This window comes from Thunnus maccoyii, chromosome 7, assembly GCF_910596095.1.
Source record: "Thunnus maccoyii chromosome 7, fThuMac1.1, whole genome shotgun sequence".
NCBI classification, from domain to species: Eukaryota; Metazoa; Chordata; class Actinopteri; order Scombriformes; family Scombridae; genus Thunnus; species Thunnus maccoyii.
The window spans coordinates 13836982-13859580 of NC_056539.1; the positions used below are offsets into that span (position 1 = coordinate 13836982).

The 22599-nt window shown below is 40.0% G+C and overlaps 2 protein-coding genes across 3 annotated transcripts in view; one reads left to right on the plus strand and one right to left on the minus strand.

The window, feature by feature from the left end:
* On the plus strand, positions 1-10373 carry olfml2ba (olfactomedin-like 2Ba). Of its 2 annotated transcripts, none has more exons than XM_042417181.1 (8): positions 1-495; positions 628-891; positions 1155-1262; positions 2617-2778; positions 4590-4818; positions 6068-7102; positions 8107-8283; positions 8891-10373. In XM_042417181.1, exons 1-8 carry the CDS (start codon positions 328-330, stop codon positions 9502-9504), a joined length of 2757 nt encoding a protein of 918 aa, XP_042273115.1. In that variant the 5' UTR covers positions 1-327; the 3' UTR covers positions 9505-10373. The 2 variants fall into 2 exon arrangements, with proteins under 2 accessions (XP_042273115.1, XP_042273116.1); XM_042417182.1 differs by having other exon boundaries at positions 379-495; positions 699-891.
* Positions 10374-10638: 265 nt separating this feature from the next.
* atf6 (activating transcription factor 6) overlaps positions 10639-22599 on the minus strand; it is a 42139-nt gene continuing 30178 nt past the window's right edge. Inside the window, exons 15-16 of the mRNA XM_042417183.1 lie at positions 19483-19567; positions 10639-12194 (exon numbers count right to left, since the gene is read on the minus strand). Of these exons, the coding sequence (XP_042273117.1) occupies positions 11998-12194; positions 19483-19567 (282 nt within the window). The 3' untranslated portion in view covers positions 10639-11997. The remainder of the gene's footprint in view (positions 12195-19482; positions 19568-22599) is intronic.

Consider the following 22599-nt stretch of genomic DNA (forward strand, 5'->3'; position numbering starts at 1 on the left):
ACAGTTTAACTCCTCCTTGCCAGTGTGATCAGGTCCGCCTCCTGTCCGCGGTGCTCCAGCAGCAGATGCCGGCTGCTCTTACACTGAGTACACTCCTTCTCTGGACTCCAAAGTAATCTACGTTCATTGTGACTATATGAAAGATGACCTCGCGCCCTAAAGCTTAATCTCGCTATTTGATGACATTTTTGGACACACCTCTCTGATTTTTGGAGCCAGAATTAGGCCATGAAATTTTCTTGGCAGCTCAATTAATTGGTGACAGGCTGTGCCTGCAAGCATACTTGCAACGTTACTTCTCTTTCGGTGCTCTGTGAGCCTCACACCATGTATAAGTTATGCATTGCCATCTTAATGTGCTGTGCGTGTTTTCCACGGGGCTCTGCAGCGCCAAAGACCTGGGGTGCAGATCCCAGGTCACAACCTGAAAGCAATGCAGAGCAAAATGACATGCTGCAGGAGGAGGTAGATGGCCAGGAAAGCATCCTCTCTAAGGTAGGAGGAAAAGTCATTTTTCTTAATTTCTTTACTTCATGTTTTATGGTAATTTCATCATTTTGTGCATAAAAATTCAAACGTTTCCAATTGAGCGTGATGGAAAATACATCCGTCCTTTTCTCTTTGTAGCTGCTGGGTGATTATGACAAAGTGAAAGCCCTCTCGGAAGGCTCTGACTGTCGGTGTAAATGTGTTGTCAGACCCCTGAGCAGAAGCGCCTGTCGGCGGATAGAAGAAGGGAACGCCACTGCGCAAGACTTCTACACTGTGGAGACTATCACATCTGGACCGGAGTGCAAGTGCGCCTGCATCGCTCCTCCGTCAGCGGTCAACCCATGCGAGGGAGAGTTCAGGCTGAAGAAACTTAGGGAAGCTGGAAAAGACAATGTCAAGGTGAAGTGTCATCCTGTCCATTTTCCATGCATACCAGAGCCTCCAATGAACATAAGTCACCGTGCTCCGGAGCCAATAGGCCCAAATGCTGCAGCCTTGGATCACTGGGGGAATGGATGTCATGTTTTATCATATTCAGGGAAGGATAGCCTCACATTTTATCCATAAGCAAACCAGAGACTCTGGAGATTAGCCTATTTTACGCATGGCATGTCTTGAATTGGTAAACCCTTTTTTTGATGGATTTCACTTGATCATTTTAGTTGTCCACCATCCTCGAGCTGCTGGAGGGTTCCTTCTATGGCATGGATCTACTGAAACTGCACTCCATTACCACTAAGCTTGTGGATCGTGTGGAACACATTGAAAAGGTACAGTTACAGATAGAGATTGATGCCAATATGTAGATACAACATGCACACACACTGGTGGTAGCAGGTGTGTTTAGGTAGAAAAGTTAGAAGTGGCCTTTGGATTCAGAAAACACTCATAAAACATTCTGTTTGAGACAGTTTTCAGATTTATTAGGGGCTACTGCACCTGGAAGGAGTGCTTAGGCTTTCCATCACATGTGGAAGTTTATCTGCCTGAATTAAGATCACTGAGAGCTTGACAAAGTCTTCCAAATGACCTAAAAGGACTGATTTAAGAAAAGGTCCTTGAACACTCAGACAAATTTTTTCACATATTTTGGCGGATGAGATCTCTCTTCAGGTTGAGGTTGGGAGGACCTGTGGTGGGAGTTTGCAGAAGTCACAAAACTCCATATACTTAAATGAATCATAAGCATCATAAATCACGAAGTTGTCCCACCTCAACAGGTGCAGCAAAGTAGAATAACATGCCCACACAGAGAAGAGTCTAATTATCCAAGATACATGAAAACACCTGTGTGGATGTGTGACTGTGTTGTTGTGTGGTTACAGTGACCTGAGGCACAATTCAAAACGCTTGATATAATGATGTCACATCAGCATTTGGTTTCCCTCTCAGACAAGCTATGATGTAAAAATGAATGAATGAACTGTACAGTGTCAAATCACTAGCTGATTTCTGAAAGGACCCTTTCATACAGTCGTCTTGGCATGAAAAACACAGCTGCAATTAATAAAATTAACAGGTAAATCGAGTGTATCCATTATTAATTTTATTCATTTCAGCTGTGTCTGTCACAGCATGACTCATGAAAAAGTCTGTTGGAATTATATAGATGTGGAAGTGTAGTGACGGCACTTATAGTTACATAATGAGTGAATATGCTCAGTGCATTTCAAAGTGAATTCTGGAAAGTGTAAGGGAGCTGAAACTGGTTTAGCACAGGCCTTTTTAACAGAGGACATTTTGATTTGTCACAGTATGAAAAAGCACAGGTGTAAATAATGAAAATAATAATGGCTGGATTCCATTTAGCTGCTTAAATGTCAGGGTCCTGGTATTGTGCATGCAGGCTCACTGTCACACCATCATAGTTTACTGGGATACTTGAATAGAACAGAGCCATTGTTAATATTATTAGTAACACCTGTGCTTTTCCTACTATGAAGTCAAAATGTCTCAATGACTTCAGACTCTCAGTATCTCACTAACTCAAGATAGTCAGCACTCCACTTGAGTGTTTTCCTTCTGAAATTGATTATGACTGGTGGTGACTGCATCCTTTTCCATTAAATCATGTGCAGCATTTCTGTTAATACAGTATCTCGATTTGTCCATGACTATATGAAGGTTGTGTCTCTGAACCACACTACGGATGAAGTGAAGCCCCAGAGGAGCCCTCCCATCCAGGCAGATGTGACTGAAAGTCCGCCCACCTCTCCTCCCCACCAGCATCAAGACAAGGAGAGACTCAGTGAGGTCAGCAGAACAGCAGCCTATCAAAACCCAGAGGTAAGTGTGACATCTTGATGCTGACATCACAGCATGAACAGATGTGGTCAGTGATGTTGAGGTAAAGATGGAGGCTAATCTACGGACATCAGTCTGTGATATTGTTAGTTATTTTCTTTACTAAATAACATTGTAATTACTACATAAGCATCAATACTTGTTTGCCTATAGTTAGTGCTATGAAATAACACATAGGCGTTTATGTTTACTAGGTTATTACTGATACAAAAGGGTGATAACCTTTAATTGCCAAGTACAGTTATACCAATATACTTTAAATAACAGGTATTTACTAGTTATTTATGCTGTAATTGTAGAAAAATGTAATAAACACCGAAAAGTAAATTAGTAATAGGTATGTTCTAAAATTAATGTCACACTACTATTTACTAGTATGATTAAATAAGATTAAAAATATACAGTAATTCCTAGTATTTACCAGATCATTTTTTTAGCAAATCACTAGTACTGTGTATTACATCCAGTTCTGACTGTAAATAATTACATGTTTGTCAGCCAATATTATGGTACACCTACCTAGTGTAAGTGCAAGACAAATCCTGATACAGTATTTTCTGTATTAAAAGCACTTGTGAAATCTCTGACTAAACAGAGGGAGAGGTATCCAAGAAGTGATTGGCTTCATATGTTGCTGCTTTAAGTCTTGTGTTACTTCAAAACAAAAGGAACAATTATGTGATCTTTCCACAAACTCCTTCAAAAATCACTGTCTCCATGATGAAGGACCTAGAATGTGTAAAAGAGTTATTGAGGTAATTGGAAGGTCTGGCAGTGGACAATAGCAGACCTCACACCAGCAAGTGTTCCTCTGGGCTCCCATCCATGACAGCATGAATATTAAATGGAGATCCTGTCCAGCATTGTTGGGTGGACCTGGGCTTCACACGAAAGTGATTCATTGTGTCAGTATGTTTCTCCAGAGCATTTGTACGAAGCCTCACGCAAGGTTTAAGGTTTTTTTAATTAAATCTGAAACTTAGATGGAACAAAATGAAATATGATGATTAAAATATGCAGGGTTTTCACTTTACACATTGTGACACAATCCTGGGAAGTGCCTTCTAAACTGGAAATTCAGTGTCAAACTAATAAATGAAATACCTCTTTTCAATATTACGTGTTTCAAAGGGACAAAACACAAGTCACAACTGGAAAATAGGTCAAAATTGGCGAGAGCTCACAATGACCAAACCAAACCAAATTAATATAAACTTGTAAAAAACATTTTGCTTTGTGAGGTTTTCTAAATGAATTGGGCTGCAGTGTTCAAAAGTTGAAGTTTGTTGTATTGTATTTATTGGGACAATGTACAGTTTTAAACATAAATGTTAACATTTGATGCACTGCACCAGAGTTAGCTTAAAGCTATTTTTTTTCTGCAGTCCCTTACAATTAAAACATATAACAGCACAATAACAAACAGTACAAAGCAAAAAACACACAGGACACATTATACATAATACAAAATGTCTTTCAGCACAATCATTGTATTATTTCCTGTGAGTACAAAACAATGATCTACCTTACCTTTTTTTATCCATGTTCATGACACAGAATGACAATTAGAGCTCCAACTCAAGAATTTGTTTTTATTGGTAGAGAAAAGGTGCATCTGAAATGGCATTCACACTCATAAAACTCTCCAGTGAAATCTCTGTCACAATCTGATCAATGGTCAGTGACAAATATAAGCCCAGTGTGTAATAAAATGTATGTAATGGTCTCATCCTACTGCATGGTGTATGATTTTTCCTAATAGAAGCTGTGTGTGTCTATCTGTCCACTAACAGGAAAAGTATGAGGAGGAGTTTATTCGGGAAAATCAGTCCTTCCTACACACAGACAATTCTGCTCAGATCGTTGAGGTGAAATCTCAAGTGACTCCCAAAAACAAGGCTAACAAGGAGGCATCTCAAGTGTCGAAGACTGGCCCTAATGGAATGATCATCAGAGGAATGACTTTTTACAAATCTGAGCCAGATCCAATGGTGGCTGATGATGGGGAGCCTGGAGATAACTGTAAGTGCAAACCCTCAGTCAGCTTTAAGATTGTGGGTAAAAGTAAAAAGAAAACTGTCTGAAGATGCTCACTAAGGTTATTTATAAAATCAATAAACTGACCACTGTTGTGACATTAGTACAATACTTAAAGCAGACCTATTATGCTTTTCCTTATTTTTAGTCATATATGTAATGTTACAATGTTGAATGTTCATGTTAAAAGTGGCCAACGTGTCAAATAATGAGGTAAACATGTGTAGAAGTAAAAAGCACTGGCTTCAGACCACTCTGAACACTCGGTTTTCGGTTTTTTCTACTTTCAGCCTAAGGCAACATTAGCTTGTGACGGATTTCTTTATATGGTCATCTGCTCTACGCACAGCACACAAGTTCACTGCTCTGCTCTGCTAACATTATGACGTTTTTCCATTGTTTTGGGGGTAGTCATGCCGAGCCATGACTCCATTACACAGCACTGCAAGGTAAAATAGGTTGTTTACCTGTTGGAGGTGTGCTGGTCGTCTGCAACCCCCTAATCAAACATCATCATCACTGTGGCTGTTTCTGCTTGTACTATTCTTCCCTGCATTGTTTTTAACTGATCCGCTGAACAAATAGCTCCAAATATCTCCATAAGTTGTTGTTTTGACCGTTTTTTAGCACTGCTAACGAAGCTCTGCTAATTCAGTGAGGAACACTTTTCACTTCCTGTAAAATCCTGTTGCTTAGTCATTTAAAAGCTTTCAGTATAAAGCAGTAAAACAGGAAATATCGGGTTTGCATCAGCAGTAACTTAACACAACTCTGATATGTGATACAGCTTCTGGAAAGCTGGCCAATCAGAACAGAGGGGCCTTAAAGAGCTAAAACTGCTTTTCAAGAGCCAGAGGCTGCACTGAGGGGTTGCATAAAGGGTCAGTATAAGATAAATAAGAAGTTTTTTGAACTGTGAATTATGCAAAGTTAGTCTAGTGGAGTCCAAAAAAAAAGAGCTTGAAATGAGCATAATAGGAGCATAATCCTCTTTAAACATTAAGTGACTAATGATCGCTGATCTTATTTCAATTGCAGAATGTACAGTTAGAAATGGGATTTACTCTCCGGATACTACTGTGTGTTTGTACAATAATTATAAATCCTTTTCTGTTTGAATTAGAGAGATTACTAACTTTACAATTTCAATGGTATTGCATAATTTAAAAAAATCCCTGCATGCCATCTTTTCACATTATCTCATATGACTAAACCGCTTCCTCTCCATTTTCAGTTTTTGAGTATCATGGATTCAGTGGAGATGGCCCAATCAACCTCTTCATTGAGGAGAATCTTCTCCAACACAGAGCCCCTCGCCCTAGGACAAGGGCGGGACCAAGATCAATTCGACCAAAGATACCAGGTCCTTTGCTCATTTCCCAGAAGACCAGCCAATCGACAGAACCGAAAGAAACTGAGCCCACAGCAAAAACTCAGAATGAGTCCATCACTGCCATGGAAACTACTTCAGTGGATGTTTCTACAGATGTACAGAGTGACACATTCACAACAAGAAGCATCACGTTTGGACCAACTACAACCACACAGAAAATCAGGACCATGGACACTGCACCTCAGACTACTCAATGGATGGCTGAACCAACCAGCACCTCTACAAATTTAAGCACTGAGGAAACAACCAAAACTTCAATGAACACAAGCCAACCACCTGAAAAGACAGCCACAAAGGAAATGCTAACAGCATTCACAACAAGAAATACACCAACCACGATATTGCAAACCTCTAGCCTGGAGCTGAAAGATCAAATGCAAACCATACCTGGCAGCACTGCAGGTAGTCCAAGCACATTTGCATTAAACCCAACCACAGAGGCTTCAACTGCCAGCACTACTGTCCCTACAACCATCACAACCCACGCTGCCCCAACATCAACGCCAATAAATCCCACAACAGCTTCCACAACAGCTACCTCCACACAGGCTGCCACCACAACACCAGAAGAAGAAACTGAACCAACCGTCTTTTCAAGCTCTACTTTGCCTCCTACCACACAGAGACTGACCACCTTGCCTCCCCACACTTCTATGCCTTTTACCACACCTATGACTACCTCTTCTTCTACCACCACCACAACCACTCCTACCACCACCACCACCACCACCACTACAACCACAACCACTACCACTCAGGCTGCTCCAGTCAAATGGAAATACAAAATCAGCTGGGATGAGAAAGCAGAGGAGGAAGGACACCCAGAATTAGATGAGCCAATGCAAAGGCAGGAGGAATCTCCTCCGAGAAAACCTGGTAAATATGTAGATTTTTTGTGTTGAATGAAGGAACGTTTCAATATAAATGTTACATTTTCTGCCCTCAAAATTCTGTACTTTTCATGAGCAGCTTTAGCCACAAGCACTGACATTAATACACCATGAAAACAGAAACACATACAAAAAATTCCAAGGAAAAAGATGTAAGAGTGCAGAGGATGTTGATTGGCAAGTGGTCCAAGAGAGGTGCAGTGAATAAACACTACAGTAAATACTTACTGCACTGAAAGTATAGCCAAAAATATATACAGTATATATTGTGGATTTTTTTGTTAAAGATCCCGTCCAGACATGTTTTAAGATATATAAAAATACTCTGCTTTGAATAATAATATGTGCCTTTTTCCACCAAAAAGTTCACTTACCACATTGAAGTCCTTAAAATGACATCTACTGCTTCTCTCTCATTGAAAAATCCAAAACTATGAATATTTCAGAAGTTTAAGTGCTGGACACAAGATGTCTCCTACTTCACTGAAAAGGCCATTCTGTATGTGTGCTTGACATACACACTTGTGTAAGTTGCATATTTGACCTTTATTGGCTTGAAAGTAGTTGTGATGTCACAAATCCTGCTCTTAGGTACACACCTTTAACTGAGATTTAAGGTGAGCTCAGAGAAACCTTCCACCTCCAGCAGATAGATATAAAAACAGCCTTCTAGTGTCTAGGGACTTTAACATTCCTTGTACTCAGTTTGAAATACCAGATGGATTGGATTGCCATCATGCATTCATTTTCACTGTCATGAAAGTCATGGTATCAATCAAAAAAAAAAATATTGATATTGTTCTATGCATTTCTAAACTTTGCTATTATTATGTTATTCATTGCTCCATCCTATGCGGTGATTTCAGCCTTTCCGTGATTCAAGCTGGTTGAAACAAAGGCCTCTAATTATTTTCAGACTCTTTAACACAAGTCTGGATAATGTTAAACTGCCTCTAAATCCTCACTCATAACTCTCCGGGTCTTTCACAGGGGAGTGTAAGGACACTCTGGCAACAATCTCAGAGCCAGTAACTCACAACACCTATGGCAGGAATGAAGGAGCGTGGATGAAGGATCCAAAGTCTGATAATGACAAAATTTATGTTACAAACTTCCATTACGGCAACAACCTCCTGGAGTTCCGCAACCTGGAGGTTTTCAAACAAGGTAAGAGCCAGTATTAAGACCTTTCAGTAAATTTCTTTTTGTTTTCCTTTTGCTTAAAGGTCCAATAAATGACATTGAGCCTCACTAGATGTCAGCAAACAACTATTTGCTGTGTGAAGATATAGTGGAGTAATGGCGACCTGAGCAGTGAATGAAGTCACACTCCCTCTGTGTGTGTTGTTATCTGAGCTTCTGTGTTCTTTGTTTTGGTGGCCGCACTGGCCGCATGTGTGTGTTAGTGCATGTGCGCGTGCATGTGAGTCCCTCCGTGTCCTCCACATGGATGTATTATATTGAATGTATTAACTCTTATAATACATCCATGGTCCTCCACGTCCGTTTCCAAGATGGCAGCCGTGTCACAAACTTTCTCAAATTACACCTAACAGTACATTAAAATATGTTTCTGAAAACATCTGAGGCTAGAAACAGGCAATGCACTAACAGAACCTTCCTTTATAAGTGATCAGCACTGCATAGGTTGACAGTTTGATCTAGACATATATTTGTTTTGATGTGAGATGTTGGTGCTATGGTGTGACATCTAGTGGCTGAATGTCGTGTATTGCAACTTTAAATCTCATTCCTATGAAATGATCCTTTCTAGGCCGTTTTACCAACTCCTACAAGCTTCCTTACAACTGGATTGGCACAGGCCACGTGGTCTACGATGGGGCCTTCTACTACAACCGTGCCTTCTCCCGTGATGTCATCAAGTATGACCTGCGCAAGCGTTATGTGGCCGCCTGGACCATGCTGCATGACGCCCTGTTTGACGAGTCATCATCACCGTGGGAGTGGCGCAGCCACTCAGACATCGACTTTGCCTTGGACGAGAGCGGCCTGTGGATCATCTACCCGGCACTTGATGATGAGGGCTTCTTACAGGAGGTGATTGTCCTTAGTCGCCTGAACCCCTCAGACCTCAGCATGCAGAGGGAGACCACCTGGAGAACTGGGCTCAGGAGAAACCACTACGGGAACTGCTTCATTGTGTGCGGCGTTCTGTACGCTGTTGACAGCTACAACAAAAGGGACGCCAACCTGGAATATGCCTTCGACACGCACACAAACACTCAGATGATTCCCAGAATGCCATTCACCAACAACTATACCTACACCACGCAGCTCGACTACAATCCCAAAGAGGGTGTATTGTATGCGTGGGACAATGGACACCAAGTCACATACAACATTAAGTTTGCCTATGTAGACCCTTAGTAAGGGTGTGACAGTAGTTATTTTAAAAGTTAATGCTATGGTTTGAAAGGATTGTAGATCAGTCCATGTGGCCTTTGGTATATTTTGATTAAATTGTTTGGTTCTTGTCAAGATTTTCTTTTTATTGTACCTGAAATAAATGAAAAAGTGAGCCTGATTCCTCAGTCAACACATCAAGTTGTACTGTATATATTGTAATACTGTATAAAAGCCCTATGAGATGAATGTACAAAGATGTCATGGCTTAGGTCAAACAAAGCTATTACAATTCACATAAAAGCAACAATTCATACTCTTTGAACAAATCCCAAACTTTTGTAGACAAATTCCATTCTGTTTTATACATATTATTTTATATTACATTTTTCTTCGCATCGTATGCCACAGGTCCTTTGTCACAGATATTGCTGTTGATCTCTGTATTGTGAAAGCACTTACTCCCACCATATCAGACTGTTTTGAAGAGACTGCAATAAAGTTCGGAAATACTAACTGAAAATGTCTTGGTTTGGCTCATTATAGTTTAGATCAAAGTGGGTTTAATTACAGCGTGCAAATGTTAATTCAACATTGGAGACTGTGAACAAAGACAAAAATTTATTGTACCTATTCAACAAAAAACACAATGAAGCACTTATAGGATTTCTCCCAACAACCCAAAGGATAAACAGGCAGGTATACTTAGAGAAAATCCAGTGTTTATTTTGGTTTATGCACATAATTTAATACAAAAAACAAAACCTCACAAGTTCTTAAATTGTCTTCGTTCTTTTTCCCCAAGTACTGCTGGGATGCAGTGAAAACATTGCGGGAATCAAATATATTTCTAAAACCAAAAGGGGATAAAAAAAAAATAAAAAACACACATACACAGAAGGCCTGCCTTAAAAAAAAAACAAAGTCATGTTTTTTTCTGAGCAGAATTTTATGGGCATCTGTTGAGCTAAAACATAACCATCTGTACAATCATGTAGCTAAAAGAAAAGCATTTTTAGAGACAGAAGTGTAGCATGGTGATTTATCAGCACACACAAAAGCTGTTCAGGGATAAGCAAAAGGTTTTGAATTATTTATTACTTAATATAAATCTTCCCCCAATTACAGGTGGTCAAAACAAATAAAAACCAATGTAAGGCATTTAAAGCCAGAACTGAAATTCCCAGGTTCTGCATTTATTATACAAATGTTTACAACAAATTAGTACTAAAAACTATCATATTTCCATCACACAGTGTTTTTTTTTAAAAACAAACAAACTTGTTCTTCAATATAGGCTTAAGTGCACCAAACAAAAGTGCAATTTAGCCTGAGGAAGGAGAAGTCCTCGGACATTTTTCACCAGTGGTTACGTGTAACAAACATCAGCTTCTTTTAGCTCAACTTATACAGTAGGGGGTTCAAATTTGATACATTATCTGGGATAAAATCTCAGCATCTTCACCCAGTGACTTACAGATACTAAAGAAATCTCCCTGTACCAACATTTACTGTATGTTTCCTTCCCAACCACCATTTAAAATTCTATATACAATGTCATTGAGTTTTCTGTAATCAGTTTCAAATAAAAAGTTCCCACAAAGCATAATCAGACAGATAAAGAAAAAAAAAATTTGACAGAATAATTGAAGCACAGTGCAAATACCCAAAAATTATTAACTGAAATTCTTGATCAATACATTGCGAAAAACAAGCACCTGAAAGTCCTTACATTAATGAAAACCACACCAACAACATAGTGGTTAGCCTGCTAGCTTTCACAGGTCACCTGACTTCCTGAGTTTACCTTGTACCTCTATTGCTGTATGTAGTTAATTTGGCTTCTCTTAAAATTTCTTTAACTAAGAGAGGCAAAAAAGACTACAAATGAGTAAGAGAGACAATTACAGCAATCCATTTTCTAGCTTAGATACAAACACATAATTTGTTGTGCTTCTAAACATTGATGTCACAAATGTATTTTTCTGGCTGTGATCAAAGTCCCTAGTGAGATAAATCTTAGGTGTATTATCAATTTTCTCTTTTCTAAGCTCTGGCTTTGCAGCTGGTCCAGAAATTATGAGCAAAACAAAAGAACAGACTTGAGGAGAGCTGCTATGGGGTACAAGTATTTGTGTTATGACGGGGTAACTCAGGGTTCAATGCTCTGCCCCCTGCTGTTAAGCAATTACCCTTATGTAGGGTGTCTGGGGTTACGCTGAGGAGTCAGTGTTGCCACACAAGGAGCTAGCGTCTGCTCGGACCATGTTACAGGCTACCTCCGGATATCAGCCCTAATAAAGAATGTGGTTGACTAGTGCTGACAATGTGAGCTACTGGATTTCAGCAGAGGACATTCATTGCAATGTAATCACAAACATAAAGGCATTTGGAATACGCCGGATTGAGAAATATACTTCATCATCCAAAAAAAAGTGTCAACAGACATCTTTTCTTCTGTTTGTCTTGATGGGTTTTGTTGAGGAGTTATAAAGAATATATGTGGTGATGGTGATCTTAAGCAGATCCCATCAGCACACCGACGGGAGGGGCAGCCTGGTTGTCAGTCGGGGAGTGCTGATAAAAAGTGTCTGTGCGGTTGACCCGCAATAAAGGGGGGATAGTTGAAGACCTGATGTGGAGGATCCTGGTGTCTGTTACTTCACAGTCGATCTGCATCATCACCTCGACCTCTTTGTCCCTTATGATGCTGTCTGTAATGGCAGATGAAGATGTAGACTGTTAGCTCATCACACATAAATCAATACATAAATATTGATGATGTAATGACATAACTGTATTAACACAAACTGTATTCATGATTCAGATTTCTTCCACGTCATCATTATTACTGGAAAATTTTTGTCATGCTTGTCGTAAGAGATGTGGTAAGTATTTGGGGAGTGTAAAGGAGTATTGTTCAAGGCAGCTGGGGGCTTAGAACCGCAGTGAGTACGGGTGGAGGCTCGGTTACAGATGGAGTCCAGAGGTGACTCACGTACTGGATTTCGCCTTCATAGAGATAAACAAAACAGCTCTAAACAAGAGCAGGGCATGCAAATATGAGAGAAGAAAAGAAGAAACTGGCAAGAGTGCGGGGGAGAGAGAGAGAGCGAGAGAGAGAGAGAGCAGTCACTGATGATGAGTCAGGCTTCTTGTTGTTCTTGTTCAGAGAAGAAAAGAAGAAACTCTGGTGAGGTTGAGAGTTAGAAAATGTTTGGTTTTGATGAGTCCGGCTGTTGTGTTTGAAGATGCCCCAGATATTGCAACACACTGCAGATGATTTACAGTATGATGTAAAAACACAAAACTCGTCATCAAAGATAAAAATCTTTTACAAAGTCCCCCTGAGGTTTGACCAACAAACAGCTTTATCTTGGGAAAATTCATACTGGACTTGAGACAGCATTGTGGTTAATGGTTTGCGGTCTCCCACAGCCAAACTTTACTAAGCCTGGGGGAGAAACACCCTTTAAAGTGGACAAGCTTGTAAAATTCTTTGCTAGAAAAAGCCGTTAACAACATGTTGAGGGATCCCTAGTATATTTACATTAACGGACAACTTCAAAACTTATGGTTTCCTTTGTACGGCGTTCAGAGAGTCAAGATGATAACAACATTCCGCATATGGAGTGCACAAGCCAAACACACCTCAGTCAGCTTTAGTGTGCTCTTATATGACCCAGAAACGGAGCTGTAGGCGTATTTAAAATGCCTGAGAGTGCTACAGGTTGTTTAAAAGCTGCAGTCTTTTTCCAGACACCTGTGCAAGACATCAGTGTCCTCTGCGTCTCTGGGTGTCCACTCTGGAGGCAGAGAGGGTTTATCAGATTGTATAGTGACTATACAATGGATCCTTCTGCAGCCAGAAGATTCCGTGGATGTTCATGTCATTAGATGGTTAGGAAACATAATGCTGAGTATGACTTCATCTGCTGCTGAATTTCCTCTTTTGCACCTGCAGTGATACTGGAACATTTCAAATAGTTTCAGTGCTTCAGCAGAAATCTCTATAAGTCATCCTCCAGGTTGGGATTGTACTCTTTGTCACGCTATGTCTATCTCAAGTTAAGCTTCAGTCTGGAGTAGGGCTGGAAAAGTTCTCTGTGCATCTCCATGTAGCTTGATAAGATCACAGATGATTTTTTTTGGCTCTTGTTTCAAGTTTCTGTCATTACTGCACTGCCAAATGTGTGGGTTCAGTGCAAAATAAACTACTCTGACATTATCACCCCTTCACTAATTTCAATCCAATAACAAATATAAATCCAACAGATAGGCAGCACGGAGTGGAAAAATGTCACATACTTAATCCAAATGAACAACACATGATACGCAGCCTTGGAGGAATGTGATGCAAATCCTGGTAAAACGTTTTATAGCTGAAGAGGTATAAAATAATGAGATAAAATAATGCTAAGGAGGAACAAAACAATAAGTTTTGGAATAAAGAGGTAACAATTTTGTACGTATGAAGTGGTGACTTTATTATTGTGTTACTATTTCTAAATTTTTTTTTTAAAATAATCTAGGAATAACTGCAATATAAAAAGGTGAGCAAAGATTATACATGTTAAATTCTGGGCAGGAGTGAAAGCATCTTGTGGGTTTTGTAGCTGCGAAAGTTTGACAGTTCTTTTAGGGTTAGCTTTATTCTATTTTATTTATATATGTTATTTGTAATTTTACAGCCAGTATACCTTAACTTTACTCCATAAGTACACAGAACAAAAAGGACACAACTTTGAATTACAGCCCATATACCTTGTATTTAGCCCATAATTACATTGTGCAAGGGTATACTGTAAACACACATAACTATACTGTGACCAATTGAAGAACATCACCACTTCACGACCCATTTAATCAGCCTTTCCAATGGGCTAGACCCACAATTTTTCCATTTTTATTTTGGCCCATGTACTTACATTACTGTGCCCCATAAAGTTCTTGTAAAAGCTCCATTAATCAATATGTTATATCAACATAGAATCAAATGATTACATGTAATGTAAGGGGCGTTGTTTGTAGTGACAAAACCAACAGAGAATAATCACCCGACTCAGCATTTCCCCTCACTTCTGGAGAGCATTTTAGTGTCTTTCAGCTGATTGTTTTTTTTATTTTATGGCCTGCAACTTCACTGTTTTGGTTTACTCTCACTGCTCTCATCAGTATTGTTTCCAGACGCAGCAGGTAACTATTTTCAGCAAAAAGCTCTAATAAAACCACTCTACCCTACCTGTCCAGCACCAAAAACATAGTGGAGCATTTAGCAGCTAAAGAGCCAGATATTTCCCTCAGCAGGTGGTGGAGACCAAAACAGAGCTAAAGGAAGACTGAATACAGGACTTACTGTACATTCGCCACACGACAGCAAACACAACTTCAAAAGTGTCTGCTGGATGTGTAACAGGTTTGCTAACCTGTTCGCTATATCAGCTTTACAAGGTGATGAAGCCTCTTTATTTTGAAACTTCATGTTCTGTTACCTGTTAAAAGGATTATTGTGCCCCATAATTATTTTTAAAGTGCCCAATAATTATAAAATAATTACACTGTATTTGTGGGCCATAATATAAAGGATTAGACTCCCATTTGATTCATCACACCGTTAACATCCATCTTTCACCAAATTACCTAATTGTCCAAATTCTATTCAGCTAACTGCTTGAGAGGCCTGAACAGAGGAAGAGGAAGCACACAAACACACAGCCACGAGGCCCAACTTCAAATAGCAGCTCTTTGAAGAATCTGCCAAATCCACCGTCCTGCTCTGCAGGGTCTCCTTCTCCCTTTTACAGGTGCCATCTGGAGATGTTCCAGAAAGTTTCAGCAACACAGTGAGCTGGTGTGTGCTGATAAAGGCCTGATGTCTGGCAACATACCTGAGGAGAAACCTGAGAGTGCATCTCAGGAGGATGATGGCTGCCAGATTGGCACAAACTCTAAGGACATGTTCAGGAGGGAAGCTTTTCTTTTTACATCAGAAAGGAAGCAATTCATCAGCAAGTATAATCACAAAATTACAAGACATGATTTGGGTCAATGGAAATAAATGATTGTCTTATTGGATGCCAATTAAGCAACTTAAACATTGTCATATCCTTGAAAACAAGCCAATTGTCCACTGAAATTTTCCAAATTACAAAAAATCCACCGACATACATTATTATTATTATTATTATTATTATTATTATTATTATTATTTACCTGGTTACATTTTACAGAGTGCACATAAATGGTGAACATTAAAGAAATATTCCACCATGAGCAAATTAGCCAAGAATCTCACAGGCAATAAAAATCTCTGATGCTAAGTATAACTTGCACAAGTTGTAATTTGGGCTGGTGAGAGTGCCCTGCACTCTATTCCAGAGCACTAGTGGTGATTTTCTGTTTAGATTAGAGGAGTAGGAAAATCTGACCCCCAACTCCTTCAGTGGTGTGGAGCTCTGCCTTGAACCCCCAGTGAAAGCTGCCTGTTAGCTACACCGCACATGTACAATCTCAGACAAGTATAAATAGACTGCAGTGCGTCTCCCACGGTCAATCCACCTGTAAATGACATCATCTCCAAAACATCCCTCTCCTCCAAACATGTCACTTCCACTTGATTGAGCTACTTTCAAAGTCAGAGGATCATTAAATAAACACACCCTTCTGTCCTTATAAGGAGTCACTGCTCAGCCAGATAAGTTTTCAGAGAGAATCGAGGAGGTCAAGGTCAAGTAACTTTAACAGAACTCCTGAACCGTAGACATGCGGCGTGACAGGAACGGACGACAGCTTACATCAAAGTCTTTATCTTCAGCGTTCAGTTATTGACAAAGACAGACCAAACAATCACTCCAGATTAGCAGAGTCTACCACCTCCTCCAGATGAAAACCATTTAGTGACTGGAGAGAGAAGGCATTCCTAGAGGAGAGCAGCAACAGGGAACTGGAAAAAATTATCTTCCACTGTGGAGCAATTATGCTCCAGAGAGAGGACACTGTTTCTGCTTTTCTAATGGACTCGCCCCGCTGAATATGTACATTTGCACTCAATCACTTCAAAGTTTCAAACAAAGACGGCATAAATCTAAAACATTACTTGAAGGCTGTCATCTGGGTGACACATGGGGCTGTAATGTACAAGGAGGGAGGACCATGCAGGTGTTGCGCTACTAGAGAATAAGCGCAATCCTTTGCTTTGTCAGCCTCTGTATTCCTTGGTTTCTAACTGCAGTCTGAGCTGTCAGGTCAAGGAGAAGCTACCAAGAGGAGCAGTTGTGGCAACTGAATCGGAAACTTCTGTGCATGCATCTGCTAACATAAAACTGGTGTTAGCCCTCTCTCTCTCTCTAAGATCCAGCCAACGCATTAGATGCAAACACACTAATGTCCGAGACACACAGGAGAGGACTTGGGGTACAAGCACAGAAGAACACACTGTTTTGATTTTGTAGGCATACATGGCAGATCGTGCAAATTGAAGACCCTTTTCTTGAGCCTACGGGAATCGTTCCAGACCCAATATCTCTCCCTGAATGCCACCTTTGTTTGTCCATTTCAACAATTAGCTGAAAAGGAGGTCTTGGATTTCACTATTTACTGCTATTTCAATGGGTCATCTGACCGGCACAGACCTTAACATTCCTCCTTGACAAGACCAACCAAGAACAATGTTTACCTTCATCAATCTTCATCTCAAAACACCCCCCTCGCCCCTCCAAAAAAAGAAAAAAAAAAAAGAGTTATTTCCCAATGGCCATGTCTTCCCTACTGAGTAAGAGACTCATATTCCACTGACTCACTCCTCTCAGAGCTGGTCGAAACACTAATCAAATCTTCCGCTGGTCTTTTTTCACAGACAGACAGCAAGATAACAGAGAAACGAGAAGATCTGTGATAAAAATGCCAGTTAAACAGCCAACAACAACAGGCAGACTTCCTAATTGCTCACACCGTACATAAACAGTCCCTCTTGAGCAGGTTTCATTCAGTTCACTGTCCTGCAGGCTTGGTGAAAATGAAGCCACCTCATAATGAACTCTGCAGTATTTGGACATAGAAGACAACCTTCCACTCAAATCTTGGATAAACAGACTTTGAAATACTGTATTGATTATCCAGCAGATCTGAGAGCCACGGAGAAAAGTTTTGATATGCTCATGGAAATCAACAATGTGCACACTTTAATGATTCATTGAAAATAATTTGGCAACAAGTGCGCCACATAGCAGTCGAGTGTTAAGATACTGACGCTTTACCTCGGTACACCAGTTTTAAAATGTTTTGTGTGCGTTTATTTTTGAGGGCAGGCGGTCAAATAAACGGGTGATTGCTTTTCAAACAGGCTGGTGGAAACCACCCCTCACACCACAACAAAGTGCAGTCTGAGTGCCAACCACACTGACAAGCTGTGGACAGCAAGTTTACTCTCAAAGAAGGAATGAATCAGCCAAAATCAGACATGTCCCTGCTCTATAATCTGACCTGTATTTGCTGGATAAGTATTTTACTTTTTCACCACTAGCATAAAACCATCATACACAACAATGATAATGAATGGTTTGTCGGTTTCACCAGGGTTCATGGACTAAGTGATGCACTGCTGACTGCTCTAAAACTCAAAAATCCTATATGTCTCAGGTAACAAAAGTGATGACATCGTAGTTAAACACGTCATGTAACTCACTCACAAACTCACATTTAGCAGGCTGAAAAAGACACATAATGACACTACAAGCAGTGTGAATGCCATCTTTTTCCAGTATTTACCAGAAGGGTAAATACAGGCTTTTTGGGGGTGTTTTGCACAAACTAACACTGCTTGTTAATAAAAACTATTGTGTAGATGGACGTTAAGTCAGCAATTCAAGCAATGAATGTGGTTATGAATGATGCAGTCACACAAGGTTTTTGGGATAACACAGGAATTTTTATAAATATTTAAATTTCTCTGTATTTCACAGTATACCACAGTTTTTAAGCTGGTGTTGAGTTTGACATTCCCGCGCTGGCCAGATGAATGCATACTGCACATGCTCTATGGGCAGAGCATGTGCACTAGAAACATTCGCCGGCCTATCTGGCTAACTTCCAGTTAGCTCTTTGCTAACTTGAATAGGGATAAAATAATTTAATCGTGCAGCTCTTCTTTACTTTCCAAATGTTACTGAACTGAATGGATCAAATTCTGATAGTGAATCAAGTCATTTCGCGGGGGTTGTGTGACGCTTAAAACAATTTATCCACCGTTTTACAGTCGCAACAGTAGCGACGGAGTAGGCTATGGTGGAGCCTATGATGTAAGCATGTGCCAACAGTGTTTTTGTAATTGCTCTCACTGCCAGAAGGGGGAAACAAATGTCCCGCACTTCAGCTTTGACAATATTATATTATTTTAAATATATTTTTTATAGTAGTCCCTCTAAAATACATTTTTCTGGCTAGACCTCTGCTTCATTGTTTCCAGCACAAAATCTGAAAAAACAATGCCAAAAGGAGATGACAACATTGAAAAACAATTTTTTAAATGTTGTTGTCTGTGTGTGGTTTGGTCGGTGGCTGTGCAGACATGCTGCAGCGTTGCTAAATTCAACTGAGAGTATAATCAGAGGCTGAAGGACATAGCAAATGGCTCTGAGGAAGGAAGTAAGGTCACAAAGACCTTCAACTAACAAGACATTAGATATCAGAGAAAGTTTTTGGCAAGGCAAACCTAGAAAACAAACTTTCATTTAAGTTAAACAAGCTGCACAAACTCAAAAAAGTAGATTTTGAAAAATGAAAAATCAACAAAAAGGAAAAAGGATCGGTATCACCTCAATAGGCTTAAAAGGCAAAAGTGTTCTATTTTGGTCATAGCAGTTTTTCCTTACGAGTGTATTAAGTAATGCATTCCTGTGGGGAGACGTGTTTCTGAATCTGCTCCCAGCTTGTCTTTCATCTGTTACATTGTGTCAAGTGACCAAACTCCCCCACTGTTGTGCCTGTGCTGCAGTTGTTTCTTACCGTTAACGTTCATGGCTGGCAACACCAAAGACATCTTGGGACGACTTCCTTTATTGTGGTTGGTGGCAGGAAGGAGAAGATGATCCTAAAAACAAAGGAAGAAGGTCATCAAGAGGAAAATACAACTCACTTGGAAGCATATAAAATAGCTGGCTTTGTGCTTTTGTTGATCAAGATATGGAGCAAAGTTTGTAGCTCTGAGCTGAAGCCCTGCTGACAACTATTAACAATCCAAGTCAGTGCATGCAATACAGCAAAGTCTGTATTTTACTAAAATTTACTGACATTATCCCCTCAGATGTGCTTGACAACATGCACATACACAGACTGCAAACTTTTACAGTCTTATCTCTAAAATGATCTAAATACATAACTGTGATGGAAACAGAGAGAGATGATGGAAACAGAGGGCAGCACAACGCAGAGAGACTGTGTTTCTGACTCTGGCGCTCTCAGCTCTGGTGTTAAATGCAGCAAAGTTGGATAAACTCCTGTTTAAACAGACGTGTACCAGCATCTCTATGTCTCCTCCTCTACTGTCCAGTGTGATCGACTCTTCAGCAGACAGCACTGTCAGCAGCCGGCAGGAGAGACGCTTCGTGCTGCAATTGCATGGCACCAGAGACCTGACCCAGCTGTCATGTGACGGTGTACACAGAGCTGAGTGGCTTGCTGTTCGCTTGTTTATTCAGAGTTTATCAATATTAAATGTGTCACGTGTCCAAATTGCACCAAGTTTGACACCGCACATCCTTGGGCTCTCAGCAATACATCCGCCAAGTGTGAAGTCAATTGGATGACCAGTTCTTGAGATATGCGAAGGACATACATACAGATAGCTAGAGAGTCCTTCTTGCATAGTTAGATGCAAGGGTCATCTTGGGAGGTTAAAAATGTCCCAACATAAGGCAATCAATTCCATGAAAGCCTCTCTTGTTACAAAATTCTTCAAACTGCGCACTTTTTTCATGCCTCACCTGATCATCTAAATAGTTAAAACTGTTCTTATTTCAATGTCTTCACCTTAGGCCATTTTGAAGAACTTAATGTTCTTGTTAATCCACTAGCGGTTTGAGATCAAATGGCTTTAACCAGTGAGGTACTTCAGTTAAAGCAGCTATTGATAATAGCTTTTGTGCAACTCATTAGACAATGAGAAGAAAGGTTTTAATTTGAGCACATCCTCTCAGAAGGATTTGTGGTGGAGTGGAATGCTAATGTGCAAATACACGTTACTCACACACAAAGTAATGGCGATGTTGAGCTGTGTCTCCAATTAGTGATTCAAAGAGTATGAGTTCAATTATTAAACTGAAGTAGTTCTAAGATTGCTGAATGAAATCTTACATTTTCTGAAAACTACGGAATGCATCTATTGCACTTTTTGGGGCAACATCACAACAGAAGAACCAAACCGGTAAAACAAAGCATCTCAGTAAGCCCACATACCACAACCAATGAATGGAAAACACATGAGCCAAGTGCTGTTAGAAATAATTGGAGACATTATGAATCGACCAAGCGGCAACCTCCGGGGCTGAAAAATGAAGCCAACGCAGAAGTGCCAAAAACTGCAGTTCCTCGAATGGCCACTTGAGGCTGGCTCCAAAAGCAAGTCAATGCCCATAGACCTCCATGTTAAAATGCCAAACTTTACAGCAGAAATAAATATGTTTAGAGCCTAGTACAAAAAAAGGTTTTAGTATAGCTAATTTCCTTGTTCATGACAAATGTACAAGGAGTGAATTTTTATATAACTCACACATTTAAATTTTATTAAGGCTTAAAGTTATGCATAATTAAGGGTGTGGCTGCTTTGAATGACAGGTGGGTGCTGTCACAAGGAAGTTGCTACTATGGCGATAATGTTGGTTAGGTAACGTAACAATGACATAACCCCAAATTCACAGGGTATAGACATAGCTGTAGCCATCACTATTTCGTTGTGTTTTCAGTTCATGAACGTTTATTGCAACATTTTGGTTGTCTAAAAAAAGTCTTCAAAAGTTCAGCATTTGATTGTACTAAAAGACCCTCTGAAGAGTTGGATACAAGTAGATTTTGTTTTTATCATTTTAAGGCTGGTTTTTGCTGCAAAAATTAGCATTAGCATTATCACAGACTGTAAATGCACCGTGCTAACCAAGCTAGCAGCTTGCATTAGGGTCAGCTCCACCCTCTCGTCCCAATATGGTCACTTCTGGCTCCAATCCAAGATTGTGAAAATCAAAATGCAAACTCTAGGCTTCAAAACGGGAGTCTAATGGGTGACATCACGGTGGCTATCCCCATTACTTTTTACAGTCTATGGAATCAACGGACAAAATTCAGATATGACTTCATGTAATTTAAGAATGAGATGGTACATCAGAAGATCCTATTTTCTCTCACTTTGCAAGAAAATAAATGTATCCAACTACAAGCAAATATCAGGATTGTTTGAGAGGTTTTACTGTACACAAACTTACAAAATAGTTGCTGGTATACATGACAAAAAGCACCATTAAGAAGAGCAAACTGACAGGTAACTTACTACACTTGACTTGCAAAACTCAGCCTGGGTGAAATGAAAAATGAGGGGTGTTAAGGTGAAGAGAGGTGGGAGTATTGGTCTGAAGTTGTGAAAGGAATTACAGTGAGAAGATAGAAAGGAGCACTGTAGTCAGAAGACTTAAATAATAAGAGGGTATAAAGAAAAAAAGGGAATATGTGGGCGGCTTTGTATCATACTCTGCCATCATCATTTTATCACATTTAAATAAGAATGTGTTCTCCATATTGCCAATAAGGCTTTCTAAATGAACCTAAATTTTGCACTAACAGCTAGGAAGTAATCTTAATTAGTAGCGTGTCAGAATTAAGGGTTTGGTGTGACATATGCTCATGGTAATGTAAGGCACTGAGGATAAACTGTAAGCCACCAAGGGGAGTATTAAATGCTAAAATTGAGTGGGTGCCTTGACTGTGTTGGAAGGGTAGCAGGAGGTATGAAAACAGCAACCACATTACTGCTCATCATCAAGGGACCAGCGAGTTTGTCGAGCTGACATAACAGCTGCAGCTGCCATGACAACAGGTGAATTTTCCTTGAACCTCATTGGATACAGGCCACAGTGA